Below are 9929 nucleotides of genomic sequence, written 5' to 3' on the forward strand. Positions count from 1 at the left end.
CTGAAAACACTGCTTTATAACTTAAATAATATAGCCTTACTACCAAATGTTTTAGTCATAGGATCTCTTGGAAGCTCGAATGGAAGCAAACTTTAGGGTTTTAATTATGGATGAAGCCATACAATTCTGGAAGCAAAGTACAGCAAGCAGCCAAAAATGTTACACATATGATTTTACTCCAAATGGGCACACTGGCCAAATGGTGAGGCCCTGCGCAGTCACATACTTTGACCACCTCCTCCATCACCATCAAAGAAGATTCTGGGAAATCTGTTACCTTAGATACGAAATCTGTATATTGACTGTGGCCCCAGGAGGGCAAAATCAAATTGTTTCGAGCATATTATAGGTACTTTATCATGTTTCAGAATCTCCCTACAAATAAAAGAAGATGGAAGATAGAAGCTATGTCTTTTTTTTTTTTTTTTTTTGGTTGCGTTAGGTCTTAGTTTCGATATGGGCATGAGGAATCTTAATTCCCTGACCAGGGATCCAACTCACGTCCCCTGCATCAGAAGACAGATTCTTAACCACTGGACTGCCAGGGAAGTCCCCAGAAGCTATGACTTGTATTTATTCTTGCACAAAGGTGACTTAAAAGTTCTTTGTATAGTGATTGATTTTTCATTAGCCTAAGCAAACGTCAAGGCTTTCATTTTAATAAGTGAGACTCCCTGCTTCTTGTCCAGTTAACATGAATTTAAATAGTAGTGTATCAACTCAAAGGAATTACATAAATCAAAGTAATGAAATTGAATTAAAACCTTTTTGCAAAAGTGGGGAAAATAGGTTTGATTCAGAGAATCTTACCTTTAAAAGACTAACATTCCTTTGTAAAGCAGCCTTAGCTGCTTGTGTCTGAGAGGCCCTTCCCTTGTTTTGATCTTCAGGTTTATTCTCCATTTGTTGAAGTAACATTAATCTTTGTGATACTCTACAAAAAAATGAAGATTATGTAAAGATTTTAAAAAAACTTTTTATTGCTTGGCCAATATAAATCATTTCTTAATTGCACCTCACTCCCAGTTCAACCTACTTTGAAAGCCAGTTACTATATGTCAGTTAATAAGACAGTAAAAAACTTAGGTAGTTCAGCAAGTCTTCAGTCTTAGTGAAATTATTTTTATTTTCATATTTACACTGTAAGTACACACTTGTGTTTTTTTAACCTCTCTAGTCTTGAAAGTATTTTAAAGTGTTGGAAAATATTTAGTGAAAATGCAAACTGTAATCCATATCCCTTTGTACACATACTTATATATACCTCCCCACACATACATTGGTATGACTTGCTATACAAAACCTTCTGCTTAACACTTCAGTACCCCTGAATCTTATGTTACACATTTAGAATTGTGCTAAACTTCCATATGTTTGAAGAAGCAATAAAAATATTTTTTTCCTCTTTTTCCAAGAGAAAGATGATGGTTCCATATATGAGTGAGAGGCTGTGTGTACACATGCATACTCACAACATGGGAAAACTAATTGAAGATGTAGAAAGTTGTAAATAAATTATCAAACTACTTTGTTATATATAATGGACTTCAAAAGTTTCTCTGTGGTTAAATACTCCTTTTATAAGTGTTTAGTCTTATTAAGTGATCAAATGGGAAAAAATACTCCAGTGGTGCAGTAACAGTCTAACTATTTCTCAAAGAGTTGAGATTCTCAGCAAACAGTATGTTGCACAGGGTTGTTCTTGAGAGTAGAAACAAAAACCTAGGTCTTTGAAAAGTCATTTTCATAAGAAAAATACCTTAGAAGGCCATGGCAGAGAGGCTAGTAATTAATTAGAGAAAAGCAAAACATGAGAGCCCACAAACAGAGGTTAGAGAAGGGTTAATACTAAATAAAAGTGTAGGACTGGCCATATAATTTGCAGAGCCCAGTGCAAATGAAAATTTTGCTCCTAGACTAAATCTAGTACAGGGCCTGTGACTATTCCAGTCACATTCTCATGAAAGCTGGCCTTGGTAAAAGGCTTAGAGAAGTTCATTGAATAGCAGTGTAGAGCATAGAGCGGCTGAGAGGGAGAGTGAATTTCTCTAGATATTAGTAACAAGAACTTAAAAGACATAAAACACAATTAGACCTTTTAATCTGTGTTATTCTTGAGGGGTAATGCCGTTCCTTAAAACCAAAATCTCTCAAGTGTCACAAAAAATGACACACATAAGATTTTTAAGTTTTCCTGTGCACACAGTGTCACTAATAAAGCCAGTACAGTGTATACATTGAGATTAGCCTTTTAAAAACAACAACAGCAACTTACATTTTTTCATGTCTTTTAGAAAGGCGAATTTCTTGAGTGAACAGAGACGTCATCTTTAGTCAAAGCTGCCTTGATAAGCTTTCTGCTAAACAGTAAGGACATTTAAAGTTATTTCTACCCCGTGGCCTTAGCTTTGCAATATTTGATCATTCAGCACCTCAATCTGTTGGTTCTGTCTCAGAAGGGAAAAATACGGCTTGGGCTGTAATGATGTTTTTAAATGCCTTCTCTCATTTTACATATGTTTACTCACAATGCATAGTTTCCCAGGTGCGTCCCAGAACACCGACACAGGTCAACACAGCATACTTCCCCTTTTTCCCCCCCACCTCCCTGCAACCACGCACACACTTTAACCTTAATCAGAAATCAAAACAAACAAGCAGCTGGTACCAAGACTAGTAAACATTTTATTGAGTCAACAAAAAAGAAAAAAAAAAAAAAATCCACTGTGTATAATTCAGAGAAACACCATCCCTCAGACACACAGAGAGACAAACAAGTATGAAAACCAACTGGAAACTCATGGTCTTTCCTTTTTTGGAAGACTGCCCAGTTCTACTATCTCTCTTCCAAATGGGGAAGTATTTTTCATGCCTAACTGTGGAGAAAAGCACATTAAAGTGGTTTCACCTTACCCTGGCTGCTCTGGACTCTTCATTAGGGGAGTTTGGGAAAACCCATTTTCATAAAACACTATACACCATAAGCAAGCTCACCTTGGTAAAAGTGCCTGGGCCAATACAGACAGAGGTCTAGTGAACTACTTGGATGGCTGTGAGTCTGAAGGCAAATCATCTGGTTGGGTGCAAGGATTGAAGTTTCCTGACTGCACAAAGGAAGAATGCAACTAAGCCGAAATAATATAATTTAAAAAAAAAAAATGAAAATTCAGTCTTAGAATGAAGCGCTGGCTTTCCTAAATTTTATGAAACTAATGCTGGTTGTCTGCTCGTCGCCTCCGTGTCCGGAGCTGTTAAAAACAAAAATGAGCCCTTCCTTCAGCACACACAAAGAAACTCTGAGCAAAGCCGAGGAAAATGGAAATACTGCCCTGCCCTCAACGGGTTTCTTCCTGAAGATACCGCTCTATTTTCAGCACCGCGGACAGCAATCGCGCGCAGGCTAGCCCGGAAGGGGTCGAATTACAGACACTTCGGACGAAATCACGGCAGGCCTTTCTCCTGGTTTCGAATTCAGTGTCAAGGAAATCGCTGGAAGTGAGTCCATGGTAACTTCTTTTCTGTGTCGACCAGCATCAGCACTTAGAAAAAGTCTGCCTTCTGAGACGAAGATCTGCAGCTTTTCGGAGTCATCAGTTCACCAACCACTGCAACTCTCGCTTACTCTGGAAGGACTCGGGAACTTTGCTCATCACCCTACCTCTTCCCCTTTAACGGCATCCTCGCCACCAGCGCACAGCTGTCCTTCGGACACTCGGGGCACTCACCCACCGGCCGTCCTACTGTTGGACCTCACTCACAGAGCCCCGTACTGACTTCTTCCGGGAAGGCGCGCCACAGACTGTGCGGACGTTAGGTCTCCGCGCAGGCGTGGGCGTGGCCACGCCACCAAGCTGCGCAAGCGCGAAGCGAAGTGATGTCATCACGTGCTTATAAAAGGAGCGCGTCTGGCACCAAACACTAGTGAAGTAAGGCGGCTCCGAAGAAGGACTGTGAAGTCGTCACAAACTAGGTGGAAAATCACTTCGGTGGTAGCTTAATTTCAAGCCTCTTTTAAGCGTACCTGCATGTATTGAAAATACTTTAGAGAGTGAAAATGGTTTCTTAGAAGCCAGAACATCACAATAGAATGTGGAGGGGGAAAAAAACACTTAAGAGTCCTGCAAAGTGTTTAAAACAGACTTTACAATCAGGGCTTCCCAGGTGGCGCTAGTGGTAAGAACTCGCCTGCCAAAGCAGGAGACTAGGAGAGGCGGTTTGATCCGTGGTTTGGGAAGATCCCCTGGAGATGGAGATGGTGGCCCACTCCAGTATTCTTGCCTGGAGAATCCCATGGACAGAGGAACCTGGTGGGCTACAGTCTGTGGGGTCGCAAAGAGTCAGACTCGACTGAAGTGACTAACCACGTAAGCACAGTCGGGTCCACAAATGCCCAAGGAACAGCTTCAGAGAGCTTCACCCTGGGCGTCTGATGCTGAGCCGGGCCGCAGAGCTCTTCCTGCTTGTAGGGCAGCCCCCATAGGGATAATAATGCTGATTTTTCACTTGTTGAGAAATATGTATATCAGTCCCTGTATTTCTGTGGATGATCTCATTCACTGAATCCCCACAAGGCCTGGTGAGATAGATGCCATTCTTCTCATTTGACAGACAAGGAAACAAACTTGATCATTGATTTAAGTGGTAGCTGGAAGCCATCAGCGCCTCCATTAGATTTCCCACAGCCCTCTGGACAAAAACATTTGAGAATAATCCTTCGGTGTTGTAGAGTACATTCTTAAACATTCCCATTGAAAGAACTTTGTAAGTTACATGGTAGTATCCTTAATTACAGAGTAAAATATTGAGGTTCAGGAAGGGTAATGTTTTCTTTCTGAAGGTTTCTGAGTTGGTAAAGGGCAAAGAGCTAGGAGTCTATTCTAGGTGTTTAAATTTTGTTTTTTCTTCCAGAATATCTACATTAAATTTATCTCCTGCTTGAGGTCTACTGCACTTCTGTATCTTCTTCGCCTGGAAATTTCCCCAGATACTGACATAGATTCAGTTCTTATCTTTCAGTGCTGCTTCATCAGTGAAGTAGTCCCTGAAGCTCCAGTAGAGGATCACAAGTCTGACTCTTCACCCTTCATGCTCCTTCTCCTGCTTTACTTCTCTCCAGAACACAGTATCATTCCACGTATTTTCTAATCACTTGTTCATTTGTTTAGGAGGCACCTCCAACTAGAATTTGAACTTCCTTTTGTCTCTTTTTATTTGCTGAGCTGTTGAAACTGCCTGACTATAGGTGCTCAGTAAATATTTCTGAATGAATGGGTTAAATAACTCCCCCTGTTGAAATTTCATCATAATGTAAGAGAGCTGTGTCTTCAGTTGCTAGGACTTTAGCTTTACTTCAGTTCAGTTCAGTCACTCAGTCATGTTTGACTCTTTGGGACTGCATGGACTGCAGCATGCTAGGCTTTCCTGTCCATCACCAACTCATGGAGCTTGCTCAAATTCATGTCCATCAAGTTGGTGATGCCATCCAACCATCTCATCCTCCATCGTCCCCTTCTCCTCCTGCCTTCAATCTTTCCCAGTGTCAGGATCTTTTCTAATGAGTCAGCTCTTCACATCAGATGGCCAAAGTATTGGAGCTTCAGCATCAGTCCTTCCAACGAATATTCAGGATTGATTTCCTTTAGGATTGACTGGTTGGATCTCCTTGCAGTCCAAGGGACTCTCAAGAGTCTTCTCCAACACCACAGTTCATAAGTATCAATTCTTTCGCACTCACCTTCTTTATGGTCCAACTCTAACACTCATACACGACTGCTGGAAAAGCCATAGCTTTGAGTAGACGGACCTTTGTCAGTAAAGTAATGCCTCTGCTTTTTAATATGCTGTCTAGACTGCTGATAGCTTTTCTTCCAAGGAGGAAGCTTCTTTTAATTTCATGGCTGCAGTTGCCATCTGCAGTGATTTTGGAGCCCAGGAAAATAGTCTGTCACTGCTTCCATTGTTTTCCCATCTATTTGCCTTGAAGTAATGGGACTGGATACCATGATCTTAGTTTTTTGAATGTTGAGTTTTAAGCCAGCTTTTTCACGCTCCTCTTTCACTTTCATCAAGAGGCTCTTTAGTTCTTCTTTACTTTTTGCCATAAGGGTGGTGTCATCTGAATATCTGAGGTTATTGATATTTCTCCCAGCAATCTGTATTCCAGCCTATGCTTCCTCCAGTCCAGCATTTCGCATGATGCACTCTGCATATAAGTTAAATAAGCAGGATGACAGTATACACCTTTAGCTGTACTTAATAAAGATTAAAAAATAGACTTCTAAATGGTCTTGTGTTGTAGAAATAGAATGAAGTTATTGCATGGTGACAAGGCATTCTTGTTTATCTTTTATTAAAGTTAACAAGGATTTTTCTTAAATTGGTAATGCATTGCATGAAGTAGAGAGCTGGGAGACAGCACATTAAAGCATTGGTATGTTGCTTAAAACAAACTTCACACCTCTCTTCTTCATGTAAACTTGCATAGTGACACAACTGGGTCAAATCCACGTCTTTGACCTTTGAACCCAGTTTTTTTCAGTTATTTCCTGCCTTGGCAGTGAACTATGGAATGCTTTGGAAATTTTCATGCAATTTTTAAGAGAATATAAGTAGGGCTACCTCACAGACACTTAGAGATAATTTATTTTCCAGTATTTACTCTCTGCCTAAAGATCTGCTATGATAGGTCCCCTCCTCCCGATGTAATCCATGATTGATCCTGTGAGATGCCTGGCTGGGGAGAAGAATCTCTGGCATTTCACAGGCTAGCTATTAACATTCAGCTTCTGTATTCACTATGTAAGTTTAGATACTTTCTGGAGTGAGGTATTCATGCTGCTGCTGCTGCTAAGTCACTTCAGTTGTGTCCGACTCTGTGCAACCCCATAGATGGCAGCCCACCAGGCTCCCCCGTCCCTGGGATTCTCCAGGCAAGAACACTGGAGTGGGTTGCCATTTCCTTCTCCAGTGCAAGAAAGTGAAAAGTGAAAGTGAAGTCGTTCAGTCGTGTCCGGCTCTTAGCGACCCCATGGACTGCAGCCTACCAGGCTCCTCCGTCCATGGGATTTTCTAGGCAAGAGTACTGGAGTGGGGTGCCATTGCCTTCTCTGGAGGTATTCATGGCATACCATAAAAATTATGGTAACCTACTAAGTATCACTTGGTCCGTAATGAGGCCTTCTTTAAATCTGTGGTGGTTATTGCTTCCTAACCCTAGACTAGTTCTTTGCATTAGTATACCATAATTATCCCCTTAGCCTTTCATGTCCATGGGGAATTCCATGGAGAGAGGAGCCTGACAGGTTTACAGTCCATAGGGTCGGAAAGAGTCGCACACAGCCGAGTGACTAACACATGTGATTTAGTTATAAAGATGTATTTAGTAAGCATCTGTAAGAGCCTAGAGTCTGGCTGGGCTGTTAAGGCATATGCGAAGCTACAGGATGATGATTAACAGCATAAAAATGTCTAATACCTATTGACTGCATGTTCTGTTGTAAGCTCTTTGCATGAATTACTCTTCTAATCCTCGTAACTACCCCATGAGCAGCAGTGCCAAACTCTTATTATCCCCGTGTTCATAGCCGAGAAAACCAAGACTTAAATGACTTAAGAGCCCACTGCTAGTAAATGGACACCAGCTTGTTTGATGTTGGTATTCTAAGTAGTTATGTATATTGTCTTGAGACTGTGTAATTAAAATATATCATTCAGATATTGAGAGAGCTAGAAAGGGCAGGAGAGATGAGTTTGACTTGAGATAGTCTAGATGGCATTTTGGGAGACTGAGGTGGAGTTTGAAAAGTGGGTGGGGTTTGGAGACTTTGCAAGTGGACGGAGTTTGGAGGTCTGTTTTTGAGATTGGGTGTACGGGGTGAGTAGGCTGTGAAGTGTTCCATGTGAAGGTCTCAGTGGGCACAGGAGTGTGTGCTTGAGAACACACCTGGAATGAGGGCCAATAGAAAGGAAACGTTGAGAAGAGTGTTTTCCCCTCTTTCCCCCCAATTGTAAAGGTTTCGTTTCTGGTACCAGAGAATATGAAAATAGAGGATTGACAGTAATAAAGAGAAGGAGTGTTTTTGCAGATGAGACTGGTGAGTGGAAAATAAAAATGAGGAGAGAAGAGGAAGGCTTGATGATGAAAAAGGAAGGACATGCTGTAGAGTAAGAAATAATTCAAAGAATTGCGGAATCCTTGACAATTTCAAAGACTCCAAGTTACTAACAGTAAATCCTGTTATGGTTTGTACAATCTTTTTAGATTTCATTTGGGTTTATTCTGTATGTCAGTGCTAGTCGCTCAGTCGTGTCCGACTCTTTTGACCCCACGGACTGTAGCCCGCCAGGCTCCTCTGTCCATGGGATTCTTTAGTCAAGAACACTGGAGTGGGTTGGGGGGTGTCAAATTAAAAAACCTCACTAGTTCAAAAATGCACTTGAGGAAGTATTCGAATTTTAAAGTTGGCAGCACACATGATAATTCATAGCAAATTATTTGTACATTGTGTACATAGAAATACATACTTGTTACTTCCCAAGTTTTAGTAATTCAAAGCTCATGTGATCCTTCTGCCTTAAAGCAGTGCGCTCATAGCTGTGTATAACTTATAAAGGCCTTTTTATCACCTCACTTCAGTCCTGTCTCCTTGATTTCTTAGTGGCTTTTAATTCATTCACAAGTTTCACTATAACTGTTTAACTTGGGTTTTTCTTGAAGTAAGAATTTTCTCTTTCAGAGCCTTTCTGCCTGTTATTTTCTCCATCTCCACCCCCCTCCATTTTGCTCTTATAAATTCTGTAACAGCTTTATCATTAGTCCACTATTGATTAAGCAATTGAAAACTTGCTTAAATGCATGCTTGACTACTTGTTGAGGTAGTCCACCTTTTTGTAATACAGTGTCATTGTGTTAATCCAGACCATTCAAGGCTATTTGCTCCATCTGGTTTTTCATCATTATTGTTTGGTATATGTATCTACTTGAAAACTTAATGTACTTTCCTTTTGAAAGAAGAAAACTGGCGTTTTTACTGCATGGGGACTTCTTAGTTTCAGGACCTAATAATTTGTAAAAATATTGTCAAAGTTGTTGTTGTGGTTTAATGTGTTTGGTACAGATTAAAAAAAAGAAAACACCCATATCACATTGATTTGCATATATTGAAGAATCCTTACATCCTTGGGATAAATCCCACTTGATCATGGTGTATGATCCTTTTAATATATTGTTGGATTTGGTTTGCTAGTGTTTTGTTGAGGATTTTGCATCTATGTTCATCAGTGGTATTGGCCTGTAATTTTCTTGTTTTGTGTGTGGTATCTTTGTCTGGTTTTGGTATCAGGGTGATGTTGGCCTCAGAATGAGCTTGGGAGTGTTCCTTCCTCTGCAGAGTTTTAGAAGACTTTCAGAATGATAGGTGTTAACTCTTCCTTAAGTGTTCAGTAGGATTCTTCTGGGAAGCCCTCTGGTCCTACACTTCTGTTGGTTGGAAGTTTTTAAGCTAGTTTCAATTTGAGTACTTGTGATTGGTCTGTTCACAGCTTCTATTTCTTCCTAGTTCAGTCTTGGAAGATTGTACCTTTCTAAGAACCTGTTCATTTCTTCCAGGTTGTCCATTTTATTAGCATGTGGTTGCTTGAAGCGGTCTCTTATGATCCTTTGTATTTCTGTGGCATCAGTTGCAACTTCTTTTTCATTTCTAATTTTATTGATTTGAGCCCTCTCCCTTATTTTCCTGCTGAGTTCAGCTAAAGGTTTATCAATTCTTATCTTTTCAAAGAACCAGCTTTTAGTTTTATTGGTCTTTTCTATTTTTTCCTTCATTTCTTTTTCATTGATTTCTACTCTGATCTTCATGATTTCTTTCGTTCTACCAACTTTGGGTTTTGTTTGTTCTTCTTTCTTGCTTAGGTGCCAGGTTAGATGGTAC

At 40.4% G+C, this 9929-nt stretch overlaps 1 protein-coding gene across 1 annotated transcript in view; it reads right to left on the reverse strand.

The window, feature by feature from the left end:
- LOC104997069 (chromosome unknown open reading frame, human C3orf14) overlaps positions 1-3818 on the reverse strand; it is a 14660-nt gene extending 10842 nt beyond the window's left edge. Inside the window, 3 exon segments of the mRNA XM_010851537.1 lie at positions 811-934; positions 2276-2360; positions 2995-3818. Coding sequence (XP_010849839.1) covers positions 811-934; positions 2276-2328 — 177 coding nt within the window. The 5' untranslated portion in view covers positions 2329-2360; positions 2995-3818.
- Positions 3819-9929: the final 6111 nt, after the last annotated feature.

Source organism: Bison bison, unplaced genomic scaffold (genome assembly GCF_000754665.1).
Source record: "Bison bison bison isolate TAMUID 2011002044 unplaced genomic scaffold, Bison_UMD1.0 scf7180017864304, whole genome shotgun sequence".
Classification (NCBI taxonomy): Eukaryota; Metazoa; Chordata; class Mammalia; order Artiodactyla; family Bovidae; genus Bison; species Bison bison.